Source organism: Heptranchias perlo, chromosome 21 (genome assembly GCF_035084215.1).
Source record: "Heptranchias perlo isolate sHepPer1 chromosome 21, sHepPer1.hap1, whole genome shotgun sequence".
NCBI classification, from domain to species: Eukaryota; Metazoa; Chordata; class Chondrichthyes; order Hexanchiformes; family Hexanchidae; genus Heptranchias; species Heptranchias perlo.
Window position 1 is genome coordinate 20,408,285 of NC_090345.1, and position 18,533 is coordinate 20,426,817.

Sequence of the window (18,533 nt, forward strand, 5' to 3'; positions counted from 1 at the left end):
GGGGCTAACTCTTTCTGGGATCTAGTTTATCAGGTGCCTGCAGCCCTAGTCCAAGTGATCGTTCTTCATGTATGAGCCTAGACAGTGAGTGCTGGCGAGCTATTCTTTCAGAAGGGGCATCACAACCAGAGCTGGTCCTGTCCTCCCCTGATAACCAAAAACACACACTTTCCAGTAGGGATCCCTGGATAATGATCAGGAGCAGTAACCCTGGCTTCTTTTCTCATCCACAGTCCAGGGGTGCTAAGGTCTGTTGTGCCTTCTCTTTAGCCAACCCGGCTGAGTTCAGCTAACCGAGCACAGACCAGGAATCAAAGCTAGGATTACCTGCTTTGTAACAACTGAGCCAGTGGCAGAGGTATCAGATAGCTTTGAGGTTAAGTGGCTCATGGGTATAGCTAACTGGAAACTGTAACATGTCACCTTTAGTAACATCACAAATTAAACATTTCTTCAGGACTTTAAAAAAAATATTAATACAGTCATTTAAAGGACAGACAAAAAGAAGGAATGCATATGATTCTTGTATATCATATGTTGAGGAGCTTGGAGGCCAGATTTTCTCTAGTACAAGTTTAATAGCTAGGATACGTTCATTTGAAGGAAAAATATACATTCAATTTCAAGACAATGTCTAACTGTGAATTATTAATGTTGGTTCCAGATACGAGAACTAAGACATGAAAATCTAGTTACTTTCTTTGGTGTATGTATCGATCCACCACATACGTATATAATTTCACAATACTGCAGAAAGGGAAGTTTAAAGGTAAGTTGATTAAAATAAGAATATGTAAGTTATGTAGAATCGTTGTGTTTTCAAATGTGTAACATGCTTTATCAACTTAATACCACCTAAGATTGAGATCATACGTTCAGCTGCCTCTACTACCTCTTCTTCCCCTCAGCCACCAAGGCAAACGCCCACCCCCACCCCCCAGGCTTCCCTGTGCCGTACCACTGAACCCATATCTTTCTCCAGTTTCTCTCCTATCTCTCCTCATGCTTTCTCCAAGCTCAACTTGATCATAAGACCCACCTCCTGCTCTCTCAATCCTATTCCCACTAGACTGCTGACCACCCAACTTCCCTTCTTGGCCCCCATATCAGTTGACATTGTAAGTGGTTCCCTTTCCTTGGGTTTTGGCCCCCTCCCTTTCAAAACCACCATCATCACCCCTCCTCAAAAAACCACCATCAACTTCTTTGTCCTTGCAAACTATTACCCCATCTCCAAACTCCCGTTCCTCTCTAAAATCCATGAATGTGTCATTGTCTCTCAAATCCATGCCCATCATTCCCGCAACTCTCTGATTGAATCTCTCCAATCAGGTTTCCGCCCCAGCCACAGAACTGAAATGGCTCTAACTAAAGTCACAAATGACATCCTCTGTGAGTGTGACCATGGTGCATTATGCTTCTTTGTCAACCTCAAACTCTCTACAGCTACTGACGTGGTCGATTGCACCATTCTCCTCCAAAACCTTTCTTCCATCATCCAGCTCAGGTGAATTGCTTTCGCTTGGTTCTAGTCTTACCTATTTGATCATAGCCAAAGTATCTTCCCCTGCACTGTTACCTCTGGAGTCACCCAAGGATCTATCTTTGGCCCCTTGCTGTTTCTCATCTATATGCTGCCCCTTTTGTGACATCTTCCGCAGACATAGGGTCAGCTTCCTTATGTATGCAGAGACACCCAGTTCTACTTCTCCACCACCTCTTGACCCCTCCCCTCCCTCTGTGTTGTCTGCCTCTCCAATATTCAGTCATGATTGAGCTGCAATTTCCTCTGGTTAAACATTATGAAGACTGAAACCATTGTCTTCAGCCCCACCACAAACTCCATACCTTTATCATCGATTCCATTCTCCTCCCTGCCCACTGTCTCAGGCTGAATCAGACTGTTCACAATCTTAGCATTCTATTCAACACTGAGTTGAACTTCTGACCATTTATACTTTGCATCACAAAGACCGCCTACTTTCACCTCCGTAACATTACCCACCTCTGCCCCTGCATCAGCCCATCTGCCACGGAAAACCCTCATCCATGCCTTGGTCACCTCTAGATTCGGCTATTCAAATGCTCTCCTGGCAAGCTCCCATCCTCCACCCTCCATAAACTTAAGTTCATCCAAAACTCTGTTGTCAGTATCCTATCCTGCACCAAGTCCCACTCACTATCACCCCTGTCCTTGCTGATCTACATTGTCTCCTCGTTCTCCAATATATAATGCTCATCTTCGTGTTTAAGTCCCTTCATGGCCTGTCCACTCCCTATCTTTGTAACCTCCTCCAGCACTACAACCACTCCAAAGTCTCCATTCTTCTAACTCTGGCATTTTGTGCATCTGCCCCTCCCTTTGCCCCACCATTGGCAGTTGTGCTTTTAGCAGATTAGACCCCACATTCTGGAATTCCCTGCCTAAACCCTTCCGTCTCTCTACCTCCCTCTCCTCCTTTAAGACCCTCCTTAAAATCCATCTATTTGACCAAGCTTTTAGTCACCCCTTCTAATATATTCTTCTTTGGCTCAGCATCTATTTTTGTCTGATTACACATCTGTAGAGCACCTTGGGATGTTTTTCTATATTAAGAGAGCACTCTTCGTCGTCCTGGCCCCACCAAAGAAAACTAGACATTTCCTGAACCATTTTGTGAGTGGCTTCCAGCGGTTCCTTTAAGGACCACTGGTTAGGCTGTACACCGCCTGGTATAAATGTGCGGACTGTGCGCAGCACCTGCTCCACCCGTTGGTACCTCAAAATTGCAATTGGGGTCCTATGTACCTCATAGGATCCTGATTTGCATATTACACATAGCCTTTGGCCATTTTTGAGCTGCTACTGCCCTAATTACAATGGGTGGAGAGATTTAAAATTGTCCCTATAGTGTTTAACCCTAGAGGTATCTTTTCCTTTAAGCAAAGTTGCTCCCTGAAAATCATACAGTTTGGAACATACATCCATTTTTCTTTCATACATCAATACCATGGAATCCAGTTATGTGAGAGCAAGCATTTGGCAAAGGTGCTTGTCCATTCACACCTGCAACCAAGCTTTCAACATTTGGGTATATTTTCCTCCAGTCACTAAGGTGGACAAAAAAGTCAGCGCATGTTTATAAGGGAAAAAAAACTATCACTAAATATATTCATTATATTCAATTTTCTTTCACCAGGATATCCTGAAAAATACTGATTTTCAACTTGACTGGATTTTCAAGCTCTCACTTGCTTATGATATGGTAAATGTGAGTACCTGGAAGCAATAGTTTATATTTTGACATTAATAAAGTATTGATTCACTGTGATATCAAATATATTCTCTTGTGTGATGAATGGAATTTTAAAATAATGAAATATTCTCATGTGAGTTTGAAATGCCACTTCTGGTTTAATGTGTTAAATCGCCTTACCTACCACCTTAATGAAAAGACATTCAGTTCTGAAGCATATGTTGTAAACTTGATTATCTCTCTTAACATGGCCAATAGGTCATTCAGAATTTTGGGTGGGACCCTCCTGACTGCGAGTGTGTGCATGTATGAGTGCGTGTGGTTTTTTTTGTTTCCAGGGTCTTGTGTTCAGGAAGAGGGAGAGTCTGGGGCAGGGGAGACCTAAGCTTGCCTTGTGGGGCCTGGAGAAGCACTCCTGTTTCTCCTGCCCCTAAAAAGGAAAGAAAAACACTTACCTTTGTTGGCCTCTTCTAGGTCTGATCCCCTTCTGTCCTGGGTTGGCCTGGCAGGAAAGGCGCAGCAACTTCCCAGCTCAAGCCTGAGTTAAAATTGCAGTCAGGTCTTGATGATGTCATTGGAGCCTGATGTGTATATGTAAAGAAGGGCTCGGCCTGCTCAAGAGAGCAGGTTAAAATCGCGGACGGTGGGGTCCAGCCAACTCCAGGGCAGGTAAATAACTCGGGCCATTTTAACTGCTGACCCATGGTAGGATTACAATCATCCCTAGATCTTTACAATTTTTCTACCTAGCACACAGAAGAAATATTCTTTGCTTCAGTTCTGATAAAGGGTTTTATAAAGAATGTACTTTTCTCTTTCAGATGTTGACTGGTCTTGTTTATTTCAAACATTTTATGTTTTTGTTTCCGATTTCCAGCATTCACAATTTTTTTTTGCTCTCTGACTGTGTGCCCATCTGCTGCAATTTGCCTGAATCTTGTAATATGATATTTTACTCTTAATGTTCCACAAGCTACTGCTGCTTAAGAATCAGCTTCCAGAATGCAATTGAAATCATCCTCAGTGATGAAAGGGTTACACGTAGCTAGAGGCAAATGTGTATATATTCGGACACCTGGTCTATGTCAGATGTTATATATTTTAAATGATTTTCTACTGTACACTTCCAGTACTTTATGGAGTTTGCAGTAGTTTTAATGAAAGATAAGACAATTTGGTGGTTCTCAGCTGCCATATTAATTCAATCTCTACACTATCCTTGTGGAATCATAAAACAGAAACAAACCAGAATATTTCTGGCTCTTTCTGGCCAGGTCCTCAATGCATGCTAGCCTCGAAATTCCACGGCAATTCTACCATTTTACCACCGTAACTCTAGCAGGAGACCGGCAGAAACCCCAAGGAAATGGCATGAATGACCATTTTCAGCCGTTTACGCTTTTTCTCTGGTGGGGTTCCATCACTCTTCTCCCAGAGTTAAGGCTGCAGACTGCAAGAACCCACGCAGCATTTGAGGGCTGGTATGTTGCTATACAGAGCCATGTAAACCTGATTTGAGCCCTGTTCTGTGCTGGATTAACTGCAGTACATTGGTTTCCATGTCCCTGGGTTGATAAATGGGCGGGGTCCTCACATCCGGCGGCCTAGTTGGAAAGTACAAGTGTATGGATGTCAGGTGAGCACAGGATCAAGCTTGAAACTGTCATTCCTCCCTCAAGTGAATAAGACTAACTTTCACTGTCCAGGCTCACACATAAAATGTGGTTTATATACTGGTGTCTGTCATACTTGAGTCCCTGCCCCCTTCTGAGAGGAAGGGGAAAATTGGGGATGGGGATGGGGGCGGCAGGAGTGAAGATATTCTTTGTATCAAATTTGTGTTGTGAATGTACTAATATTTTGCACCTTGTTGCTAAGGAATAATTTTAGTAAAGTGTTGATCCAGATGTATACTTCAGTGGCTATTCTAATTATCATTAATGAAAGGAAGGGATTATTTCCAAAGCTTCATCTTTCAAATCCACTCTGCTGATTTAATAATTACTAAGTTAGATAGCAGATGTTACATTGACGTATTGTGGGGAAAGCTACAACCTAGTGTTTCCTGATGATTAAATCCTGTTACATTTTCAGTTAATATATGACATATTCTTGTATCATGCTGGTTCATCCTAAAATGAGGTTGTAGTTTGTGATTAAGGGAAGTCTTACTGTATTAATCATTGCCTAGGCTGAAAGAAATAATGCATGCTTCATATTACTAATATCATTTATGCACAAAGTCAACCAAAATATGTCTGTTAGATGCAAGCCAATCTCCCCATAGCACGAATCATTTACCAGCAATATATTGATTGTATATGTGTATAAAGCAAATCAAATCATTATTTTATATTTGACCACGATAAATAGATATAGTAATTGATCTTTGGGGAATCCACGATTGCATTGCAGTCAGCTCCTTCTAATCAGTGCTGCCTGCAGTTAGATTCTATTGTTTAGTAGATATTGCCAATTAGGCAAAGTGTGTAGAATTCATAACACCTTGTCACTCTCTCTGTCTGTATATAGCTCTCAGGATGAACTGGCAGGGACAGATTTTGGAGATCATAGTCACTGAGTTAACAGAGCATGTATATAAAGAATGGTCTGGGATTGAGTCAGATCCTCAACAGTCTTCAGGGCACAGGGTGGGTGGCATCAGCAATGTCTTATTGTGTGTCTTTAGAACAGAGCAAGGTTCTTACTCATCTCAGGATAGACACTGCATGAGAAAGTAAAAGGATGGGAATAAAGACAGACAGCATCAATTCAGTGTTTAAGTCACATGCAATGAAAGACTAAACATTGAGGCCTCATACAAATTCACTAATTAATCAAATATAATAATTAAAAGTCAACCAATTAGTAGAACAATACAGTATCTGTTATCAGTATGAAGTGTTGCATAATTTTCTTGAATTAACAGGTATTTTATTGATTATTGTTATAACTTTGGATCTTGCCATAGGTGTTCTCAGATTCAGTGTTGCTGGTCATAATTAAATTTAACTCTTGTAGTAAATACCTCGGAGCAAAGGCAGGAGAAAATGTAACACTAAAGCTAATGATGTTTTGTATTTTAATGTAGGGAATGATATTTTTACATGATAGTCCTCTGAAGTCTCATGGTAACTTAAAACCTAAAACTTGTCTGATAGACAGTCGGATGCAAGTAAAAATATCAGGATTTGGCCTATGGGAGCTTCGATACGGAACCAAAAGGAAAGTAATCACTGCAGAAGACATGAACTATGAAGGTACATTCAATCACTGTTAAACAGTAGTTACGAGAAAGCTTGCCTTGAGGAATTGCTATCTACTTTCCACATGTATCCAATTTGTCATCTTGCAGAGCTGTACTGGACTGCTCCAGAACTGTTGCGACTCAAAGAGTACCCATTCAATGGAACGCAGAAAGGAGACGTGTATAGTTTTGCCGTTATTCTAAGAGAATTGCTATATCATGGGGACAAGGGGCCCTGCCACGATTTTCAGATGGACTCAGAGGGTAAAACAGTTCAGTCATTTATATCAATTATTATTGTTTCCAAGGATTTCATTGTATTACTTTTTTTAAGATGTGACATAAACTGCATTTGTTGGAGGAGAACTGGACTCCATTGTTGAGAGTCTATTTTTTGCTCCATGTGTTGATTCCAGCAGTGGGTGATGTTCTTATATGCTACAGCTGGAATTACTTTGGTTTTTCAGGGATTCCACTTAATCACCCGCAAATATGCTACACTCCTAAAACTATTTAAATGCTGTCACCAAATGATAACGCAAAAAAAATGTAATCCAATGCCACACTCTAGCTTAAATGTTACAAAAATGCATCAGCAGCAGGAACCTCACCTGGTGCCAGTGCGTGTTGGAAACTTGCAGACAACGTGCCTACGATTTTCTGATATGCACTGGTGGCAGGTGAGGATCTCCATTGCCTGCACGTGCACAGAGAATTACCTTCCCCCAGCTGTCAGAGTTACCTTCTGGTTCTTGCATCTCTTCCTGTTTCCCACCCTGCATCTCTTTCTCTTGTGAATCTTTCTCTCTCTATCTCCCCCACCCCCCTGTCTCCATCTGGCTCCTTTAATCTTACTTATGTCTACTCTTCTTGCTTCTTTGTCTTTCTCAATGTCTGTCCCTCTCACTGCTCTCTTTCTTTAGTGTCTTCAATTTTTTTTAAATCTATATATTATTTGTACTGAATTTTTGGCTCATTTTGCATACACAGTGTCAACATGAAGCATTCCTAGGTTAGGGATAGTACAAGTCAAATATAAATCAAAGCTTCCTCAACTTCCTTCAACTATTTTGTATTTCTGGCCCACATTCAGTTGCAAGTGGTTTGAGACTACCCAAACTCATTTCACATAAGATTTTTAGAGTAGCTAAGAGCAGAGACTCACTCTATTAGTCTGAAGGGAGGAGACTCAGTCTATGGGATTGAAATTGATATGTGTTGCGCCTGTAAAAGGGGCAAAGCACTGACTAATGTAGCAGAGGGATGGTAATTAGCCAATATTTATCCCTCAGCCAACCCTACCAAAACAGATTATCTGGTCATTTATCTCATTACTGTTTGTGGATCCATGCTGTACATAAATTAGTTGCTACATTTGCCTACATTACAACAGTGATTACACTTCAAAAATATTTTATTGGCTCTGAGACGCATTGGGACATTCTGTGGATGTGAAAGGTACTATATAAATGCAAGTTCTTTCTATGTGAGAAGCACAAATCTGTTAGACACTTCATTTGGGCTAATCAACATTTCCAGATAGCTTGTGTGCTGTCAGGAGTTAAGCCATTGTAAGCCAAATTTAACTTAATACCAAAATCCCTCTTAGGCCAAATAGGCAAAAATCTTGAAATGTGACAAAAACACAGCAAAATCAAAATATCATAAGACAATACAGAAATATTTTAAAAGACACAAAGAAACAAACAGTAGTAACAATTAGGAGTCACAAAACCCAATTGAAGATAATTAAAATGAATGTTAAAGGAAAGGACTTGCATTTATACAGCGCCTTTCATGACCTCAGGATGTCCCAAACCATTGTTGTAATGCAGGGAAACACGGCAGCCAATTTGCACATAGCAAGGTCCCACAAATAGCAATGATATACATGACCAGATAATCTGTTTTTCAGAGGTGTTGGTTGAGAAATAAATATTAGCCAAGGAATGCAGGACATTCTGAAGGGGGAGGGTGAACAGCCAGAGGTCGTGGTCCATATCGGTACCAACGACATCTGTTTTAAAAAAAAGGGATGAGGTCCCGCAAGCAGAATATAGGGAGTTAGGAAATAAATTAAAAAGCAGGACCTCTAAGGTAGTAATCTGAGGATTACTCCCAGTGCCATGTGCTAGAGAGAGCAGAAATAGGAGAATAGACCAGATGAATGTGTGGCTTGAGAGATGGTGTAGGAGGGAGGGGTTTAAATTCCTGAGGCATTGGGACCGATTCTGGGAAAGGCGGGACCTGTACAAGCTGGATGGGTTGCACCCAAGCAGAACCGGGACCAATATCCTCGCGGGGGCATTTGCTAGTTCTGTTGGGGAGGGTTTAAACTAGTATGGCAGGGGGATGGGAACCAAAGGGCAGGTACAGATAGGACAAATTCAGACCAGGAAATGGGAAATAGAAAAGCAGTTAGTGATGTAGTTAGCCACTCAGAAAGGCAAAAGAAGCAGCAGAATTGCATTCCAGCACAATCTGTAACCTCATGGCCCGGCATATTCCTTACTCTACCATTACCAACAAGCCAGGGGATCAACCTTGGTTCAATGAGGAGTGTAGAAGAGCATGCCAGGAGCAGCACCAGGCGTACCTAAAAATGAGGTGCCAACCTGGTGAAGCTACAACTCAGGACTACATGCATGCTAAACAGCGGAAGCAACATACTATAGACAAAGCTAAGCGATTCCACAACCAACGGATCAGATCAAAGCTCTGCAGTCCTGCTACATCTAGTCGTGAATGGTGGTGGACAATTAAACAACTAACGGGAGGAGGAGGCTCTGCAAACATCCCCATCCTCAATGAGGGTGGAGTCCAGCACGTGAGTGCAAAAGACAAGGCTGAATCGTTTGCAACCACCTTCAGCCAGAAGTGCCGAGTGGATGATCCATCTCAGCCTCCTCCCTATATCCCCACCATCACAGAAGCCAGTTCTCAGCCAATTCGATTCACTCCACGTGATATCAAGAAACGGCTGAGTGCACTGGATACAGCAAAGGCTATGGGCCCCGACAACATCCTGGCTGTAGTGCTTAAGACTTGTGCTCCAGAACTAGCTGCGCCTCTGGCCAAGCTGTTCCAGTACAGCTACAACACTGGCATCCACCCGACAATGTGGAAAATTGCCCAGGTATGTCCTGCCCACAAAAAGCAGGACAAATCCAATCTGGTCAATTATCGCCCCACAGTCTACTCTCGATCGTCAGCAAAGTGATGGAAGGTGTCGTCGACAGTGCTATCAAGCGGCACTTACTCACCAATAACCTGCTCACCGATGCTCAGTTTGGGTTCTGCCAGGACCTCTCAGCTCCAGACCTCGTTACAGCCTTGGTCCAAACATGGACAAAAGAGCTGAATTCCAGAGGAGAGGTGAGAGTGACTGCCCTTGACATCAAGGCAGCATTTGACCGAGTGTGGCACCAAGGAGCCCTAGTAAAATTGAAGTCAATGGGAATCAGGGGGAAAACTCTCCAGTGGCTGGAGTCATACCTAGCACAAAGGAAGATGGTAGTAGTTGTTGGAGGCCAATCATCTCAGCCCCAGGACATTGCTGCAGGAGTTCCTCAAGGCAGTGTCTTAGGCCCAACCATCTTCAGCTGCTTCATCAATGACCTTCCCTCCATCATAAGGTCAGAAATGGGGATGTTCGCAGAAGATTGCACAGTGTTCAGTTCCATTCGCAACCCTTCAGATAATGAAGCAGTCTGAGCCCGCATGCAGCAAGACCTGGACAACATCCAGGCTTGGGCTCATAAGCGGCAAGTAACATTCGCGCCAGACAAGTGCCAGGCAATGACCATCTCCAACAAGAGAGAGTCTAACCACCTCCCCTTGACATTCAACGGCATTACCATCGTCGAATCCCCCACCATCAACATCCTGGGGGTCACCATTGACCAGAAACTTAACTGGACCAGCCATATAAATACTGTGGCTACAAGAGCAGGTCAGAGGCTGGGTATTCTGCGGCAAGTGACTCACCTCCTGACTCCCCAAAGCCTTTCCACCATCTACAAGGCACAAGTCAGGAGTGTGATGGAATACTCTCCATTTGCCTGGATGAGTGCAGCTCCAACAACGCTCAAGAAGCTCGACACCATCCAAGACAAAGCAGCTCGCTTGATTGGCACCCCATCCACCACCCTAAACATTCACTACCTTCACCACCGGCACACAGTGGCTGCAGTGTGTACCATCCACAGGATGCACTGCAGCAACTTGCCAAGGCTTCTTTGACAGCACCTCCCAAACCCGCGACCTCTACCATCTAGAAGGACAAGAGCAGCAGGTACATGGGAACAACACCACCTGCACGTTCCCCTCCAAGTTACACACCATCCCGACTTGGAAATATATCGCCGTTCCTTCATTGTCGCTGGGTCAAAATCCTGGAACTCCCTTCCTAACAGCACTGTGGGAGAACCGTCACCACACGGACTGCAGCAGTTCAATAAGGCGGCTCACCACCACCTTCTCGAGGGCAATTAGGGATGGGCAATAAATGCCGGCCTCGCCAGCGACACCCACATCCCATGAACGAATAATAAAAAAAATAAAATAAATAGTGTTCAGCACAGGAATTTGAGGGGGTTAAAGGGTATATACATCAATGCAAGGAGTATTACAAATATAGCAGATGAGCTAAGGGCACAGATAGACACATGGCAGCATGATATCATTGCTATAATGGAAACCTGGCTTAAAGAGGGGGATAATTGGCAGCTCAATATCCCTGGATATAGAGTTTTTAGGCAGGATAGAGTGGGTGATTAAAAAAGGAGGAGGGGTAGCATTATTGGTTAAAGAATCAATTACAGTTGTGAGAAGGGATGATATGCTAAATGGATCATCAATCGAGGCCATACGGGTTGAGCGAAGAAATAAAAAAGGGGCAGTCTCTCTACTAGGAGTGTACTATAGACCCCCGAATAGCAAAAGGGAGATAGAAGAACAAATATGTAGGCAAATTTCTGAGAGCAAAAATAAGAGGGCAATTATAGTAAGGGACTTCAACTACCCTCATATCAATTGGGATTCAAAAACAGTGTGAGGGGCACAGAGGGTGCAAAATTCTTGATTGGTGTCCAGGAGAACTTTTTTGCCAGTATGTGACAAGCCCAACAAGAGGGGATGCAATTCTAGATTTAGTACTGGGAAATGAAGATGTGACAGTGGTTGACCATATTGGGGATAGTGACCACAATTCAGTTAGTTTTAGCATTATTATGGAAAAGGACAGAGTTAAATCAGGAGTAAACGTTTTAAATTGGGGGAAGGCAAATTTTACAGAACTAAGAGGTGATTTGGCAGAAGTGGACTGGACACAACTACTTGAGGAGAAATCAGTGGCAAGCCAGTGGGAGGCACTAAAAAGTGAAATTCTATGGGTACAATGCAGACACGTCCCCTCAAAGAAAAAGGGTGGCACTGCCAAATTTAGAGCCCCCTGGTTGTCTGGAAGTATATGGGGCATGATAAAGCAGAAAAAGAAAGCTTATGACTGTCACAGAAACTAAATACTGCAGAAAGCCTAGAAAAGTATAGAAAGTACAGGGATGACGTAAAAAAGGAAATAAGGAGAGCAAGAGGATAGCTAAGGAAAAGGTGGGACTTATCAGCGATGATAAGGGTAACTTGTGTGTGGAAGCAGAGGATGTGGGCAGGGTTTTAAATGAATATTTTGTCTCCGTATTCACAAAGGAAAGGGATGATCCGGACATAGTAGTTAAAGAGGAGAGGTGTGAAATATTGGATAAGGTAAACATAACGAGAGAGGAAGTACTAGAGGGACTGGAATCCTTGAAGGTTGATAAGTCACCAGGGCCAGATGGATTGTTTCCTAGGCTATTGAAGGAAGCCAGGGAGGAAATAGCAGATGCTCTGAGGATCATTTTCCAATCCTCACTGGATACAGGGGAGGTACCGGAGGACTGGAAGACTGCAAACGTAATACCATTGTTTAAAAAGGGTACGAGGTACGAGGGAAAGGCCGAACAATTATAGGCCGGCCAGTCTTACCTCTGTGGTGGGCAAACTATTAGAATCTATACTGAGAGATAGGATAAACTGTCACTTGGAAAGGCATGGTTTAATCAGGGATAGTCAGCATGGATTTGTTCAGGGAAGGTCATGCCTTACAAATCTGATTAAATTCTTTGGGGAAGTGCCAAGGAGGATTGATGAGAGTAGTGCAGTGGCTGTTGTCTACATGGATTTTAGTAAGGCATTTAGTAGACAAGGTCCCACATGGTAGACTGGTCAGAAAGGTGGGATACAGGGAAATGTGGCGAATTGGATCCAAAATTGGCTCAGTAACAGGAAACAAAGGGTAAAAGTCGATGGATATCTTTGCGAATGGAAATCCATTTCCAGTGGTGTGCCACAGGGCTCAGTGTTGGATCCCTTGCTGTTTGTGGTATATATTAATGATTTGGACTTGAATTTAGGGGTCATGATTGGCAAATTTGCAGACGACACAAAAATTGGTCGTATAGTTGATAGTGAAGAGGATAGCTGCAGACTCCAAGAAGATATCAATGGGCTGGTGGAGTGGGCGGAAAAGTGGCAAATGGAGTTCAACCCGAAGAAGTGTGAGGTAATGCACTTAGAGAGGGCAAACAATAAACGGGAATACACAGTAAATGGGAATATATTGAGAGGGGTAGAGGAAGTGAGAGACCTTGGAGTGCTTGTGCACTGGTCCCTGAAGGTGGCAGTACAGGCAGATAAGGTTGTGAAGAAGGCATATGGCATGCTCTCCATTGTTAGCCGAGGTATAGAATACAAAAGCAGGGATGTAATGATGGAACTGTATAAAACGCTGGTAAGGCCACAGCTGGAGTACTGTGTGCAGTTCTGGTCACCGCATTACAGGAAGGATGTAATTGCTCTGGAAAGAGTGCAGAGAAGATTTACAAAAATGTTGCCAGGACTTGAAAATTGCAGCTACGAGGAGAGATTGGATAGGCTGGGGTTGTTTTCCTTGGAGCAGAGGAGGCTGAGGGGTGACTTGATTTGAGATGTACAAAATTATGAGGGGCCCAGATAGGGTAGTGGAGAGTTCAAGAACTAGAGGACATAGATTTAAGCTGATTGATGGAAGGATTAGAAGGGACATGAGGAAAAACTTTTTTAACCCAGAGGGTGGTGGGTGTATGGAATTCGCTGCCCGAATTGGTGGTAGAGGCAGGGACCCTCAACTCTTTTAAAAAGTACCTGGACCTGCACCTAAAATGCTGTAAGCTGCAGGGCTACGGACCGGGTGCTGGAAGGTTGAATTAGAATGGGCACCTGGTTGTTCTTCGAGCCGGCGTGGACACGATGGGCCAAATGGCCCCCTTCTGTGCTGTATCTTTTCTATGGTTCTATGGTTTCAGGAGAACTCCCCTGCTCTTCTTCGAATAGTGCCATGGGATCTTTTACGACCATCTGAAAGACTGCACCTCTGACAGTGCAGTACTGAGGGAGTGTTAGAAGAAGAAATAAGTTATATTTACAAAGTGTCTTTCATGTCCTCTGGATTTTCCAAAGTGTTTTACAAACAATGGATTGTTTTAGTGCAGTCACTTGTTATGTAGGCAAATTCATTTTTGCATATTCATGTCCCAGAAACAGCAAATAAATGAATGATCACATAATCTATTGTCGGTGGCACTGGTTGAGGAATGAATGTGAGCTAGAACACCAAGAAAATTCCCTGCTCTTCTTCAATTAGTGTCATGGGATCTTTCACATTCACATGAGCAGGCAGAGTATCTCCAATCCTGCAGCACTCCCTCATTACTGCAATGAAGTGTTGCGCTCAAGTCCATTGTTGAGCTTGAACCTTGAACCCACAACCTTCTCACTCAGAAGCAAGTGTGCTATCACTGAGCCAAGCTGCGCTCAAAAGGGCTCAAAAGACATATAGTAGATAGCAGCAAGAAAGATCAAAAGAAATGTGTAAATTGCTCAAGAATATTCAATGGTATCTTATCAGTGTCTATCTATATAGTGCCAAGGCAATGAGGAATAATCAGTATGAATTTAGAAGCAACAGGTCATCCCTCAAGAATTTACTGGAGTTTCATTCTGAGGTGACCAAAATGATTGACAAAGACAATCTGGTGGATATAATTTAGTTGGATTTTTAAAAGGCATTTGATGGTTCCACATATGGGCCCTATGAAGAAAACTGGACCTTCTAGAATTAGTGGCAAATTAGCTAATTAGATTGAAAACTTAGGTAGAAACAGAAAGCAAATGATAATAAATGGAAACACTGTTGGTGTAGGGGACAGTGACTACTGGAGTCCATGGGATTTGTTCCGAGTCTCCTGCTGTTCACATCGATATTGAAAGTATCTGGTCAACATGAAACTGTTACTAATACAGCTAATCATGTACTAAGTTACATCTCAAGGGCAAACAAGTTGTTGTAACTTTGTATAGATTATCAATGATGCCAGGGCTGGAATATCATGTGCAGTTTTGAATACCCTACCTTCACACTGATATGGTGGAGCATGTTCAAAAAGGAGCAGCAAGAATAATGCCAGGATTTAAGGTTGACATTTTTAAGAGAAACTCACAGAAATGAACTTTCTTCATTAGAAAAAAGACTGAGAGGGACATGATCCAGGTTGTTTTAAATGCTGAGAGGAATGAATAATGTAAATACAAGCAACTTGGGCATTTGACACAGATCTTGAAGACAAGTATAAAATTAATAAACCTTAAAAAAGACTTGAAACTAAAAGGCTACACAGGGCCAAGGAAATCCATGCTGAAAAGACAACTGGTCAAGGATGTACAATGTAGGATGTAAAGTTATGATGTGGAGATGCCGGTGATGGACTGGGGTGGACAAATGTAAGGAATCTTACAACACCAGGTTATAGTCCAACAGTTTTATTTGAAATAGGCAGATATTCTGGAGTTTTAGTTGAGTTAACCTCGGAGATGAGGAGGGAGGGAGAATCCTATTCAGAACCTTTCTTCAACTGGAGGAGGGCCATGAGAACAGATCTGGCCCTGGTAAATTGGAATCAAAGACGGGCAGGCAAAACTGTAATTGAACAGTGGGCAACCTATTAAAGAGGAGATGGTTTGGGTACAGTCTAGGCACATTCCCACGAGGCAGAAAGGTAGGGCAACTAAACCCAGAGCTCCCTGGATCACAAAAGAGAAAGTGAGTAAGATGAAATGGGAAAAAGGGGCGTATGACTGGTGACAGGTTGATAACACAAGTGAGAACCAGGCAGAATATAGAAAGTTCAGAAGGGAAGTGAAAAAGGAAATAAGAGGGGCAAAGAGAAAGTATGAGAATAGACTGGCAGCCAACATAAAAGGGAATCCAAAAGTCTTCTACATTCATGTAAACAGTAAACTGGTAGTAAGAGGAAGGGTGGGGCCGATTAGGGACCATTAAGGAGATCTACTCATGGAGGCAGAGGGGATGGCTGAGGTACTAAATGAGTACTTTGCATCTGTATTTACCAAGGAAGAAGATGCTGCCAGAATCTCAGTAAAGGAAGATATAATTGAGATACTGGATGGGCTAAAAATTGATAAAGAAGAGGGTACTTGAAAGGCTAGCTGTAATTAAAGTAGATAAGTCACCTGGTCCAGATGGGATGTATCCTAGGTTGCTGAGGGAAGTAAGGGTAGAAATTGCAGAGGTATTGGCCCTAATCTTCCAAACATCCTTAGATACAGGGGTGGTGCCAGAGGACTGGAGAATTGCAAATGTTATACCCTTGTTCAAAAAAGGGTGCAGGGATAAATCCAGCAAATATAGCCCAGTCAGTTTAATCTCAGTGGTGAGGAAACTTTTGGAAACGATAATCTGGGACAGAATTGACAGTCACTTGGATGAGTGTGGATTGATTAGGGAAAGCCAGCATGGATTTGTTAAAGGCAAATCATGTTTAACTAACCTGATAGAGTTTTTTGATGAGGTGACAGAGAGGGTAGATGAGGGCAATGCAGTTGATGTGGTGTATATGGACTTTCAAAAGGCGTTTGATAAAGTGCCGTATAGTAGGTTTATCATCAAGATTGCGGCCCATGGAATAGAGGGGGCAGTAGCAACATGGATACAGAATTGGCTAAGAGACAGGAAACAGAGAGTAGTGGTGAACGGTGGACTGAAGGGAGGCGTACAGTGGTGTTCCCCAAGGGTCGGTGCTGGGACCACTGCTTTTCTTGATATGTATTAATGACTTGGACTTGGGTGTACAGGGCACAATTTCAAAATTTGCAGATAAAATAAAACCTGGAAGGGTAGTAAACAGCAAGCAGGATAGTGATGGACTCGAAGAGGATATAGACAGGCTGGTGGCATGGCCAGACATGTGGCAGATGAAATTTAACGCAGAAAAATGCAAAGTGATACATTTCGGTAGAAAGAACGAGGACAGGCAATGTAAACTAGAGGGCACAACTCTAAAAGGGGTACAGGAACAGAGAGATTGGGGAGTATATGTGCACAAATCATTGAAGGAGGCAGGGCAGGTTGAGAAAGCGATTTTTTTTAAAAAAACATATGGGATCCTGGGCTTTATAAATAGAGGCATAAGAGTACAAAAGGAAGGAAGTCATGATGAACCTTTATAAAACACTGGTTTGGCCACAACTGGAGTATTGTGTCCAGTTCTGGTACCGCACTTTAGGAAAGATGTGAAGACCTTAGAGAGGGTGCAGAAGAGATTTACTAGAATGATTCCAGGGATGAGGGACTTCAGTTATGTGGATAGACTGGAAAAGCTGGGGTTGTTCTCCTTGGAACAGAGACGGTTGTGAGGATATTTGATAGAGGTATTCAAAATCAGTAAAGGTCTGGACAGAGTAGATAGAGACAAACTGTTTCCATTAGCAGAAGGGTCAAGAACCACAGGACGTAGATTTACGGTGATTGGCAAAAGAATCAAAGGTGACATAAGGAAAAACTTTTTTTACACAGCGATTAGGATCTGGAATGCACTGCCCGAGGGGGTGGTGAGGCAGATTCAGTCATAGCCTTCAAAAGGGAACTGGATAAGTACTTGAAAGGCAAAGATTTGCAGGGCTACAGGGATAGGGCGGGGGAATGTGACTAGCTGGATTGCTCTTGCATAGAGCCGACGTGGACTTGATGGGCCGAATGGCCTCCTTCCGTGCTGTAACCTTTCTATGATTCCATGATTCAGGAGATTCAATGGATTGGGTAGAGCCCATGATAGAGTGTTTGCATATGCTGTGTGAATAAATGGGCTTGAAGACAAATGGCCTTTGCTCATTCCATGCTTTCTATTGCTGTTATGCCATAGACAACATATGAACTTCACAGTATCATTGCCCCAGATGACTACTGGAGAGAAGTGAAGGCAGGTGAAGGGGGAAACTGGAATAAGTGTTCAGTGGATGAAAACTTACCTTAGCAATCCTGCGTTGTTTACTGGCAGAGAGTAAAAATTCACTAGAATACCGCAAAAAATCACAATATCACTAATTGAAGTCCCCCAAAAAATCAAGGCCAGAGTTGCTACCAACATAGTGCAGCAGATAAGTGGGTCAGGTTGTGTCCGTGTGCCTACATATTGCATGTTCCTGACCTAAAGAGAATCAAGAAGAAGTGGAGAATGTTCATGAGACACTTGCCTGCAGAGGGAGTAAAATTATGAAGATGAGGCTTTGCATTGCTTATTTGCATCCCCTAGTGGAGATTGACAGTACAGCTTTGACAGAATCCTGGGAACATGTCATAGGCTTGCTGTCTGTACTGGGAAATGGCATTTGATGCGGCACAAATATAAAAAGAGATGGAGAAACATTGAAAAATTGGTTCAGGTTTTGGAGAAAAAGTAGAACTTTAAGAATTAAGAAAAACAGATTAGGATTAACACATTGGTCCGGAATTTGCTCCAAAAATAACGGAGAGCCGAACAGCGCTCACCGTTATTTAAGGGCAAATGGAAGAGTAACGTCTGGCGAGCACGCATGCGCAGTCAAATATGCAAATTCGGAAGTTGCTCTACGAGATTCCCAGCTCGTTTGAAAACTGTGCTGGAAGGACAGCTCGCTGG

The 18,533-nt window shown here is 42.9% G+C and overlaps 1 protein-coding gene across 1 annotated transcript in view; it reads left to right on the forward strand.

Annotated features, from left to right (window-relative positions):
* The window catches only part of gucy2g (guanylate cyclase 2g), a 57,099-nt gene that overhangs the window by 20,568 nt on the left and 17,998 nt on the right, over positions 1–18,533 (forward strand). The window contains exons 11-14 of the mRNA XM_068002810.1: positions 665–769; positions 3,180–3,251; positions 6,328–6,496; positions 6,592–6,747. Coding sequence (XP_067858911.1) covers positions 665–769; positions 3,180–3,251; positions 6,328–6,496; positions 6,592–6,747 — 502 coding nt within the window. The remainder of the gene's footprint in view (positions 1–664; positions 770–3,179; positions 3,252–6,327; positions 6,497–6,591; positions 6,748–18,533) is intronic.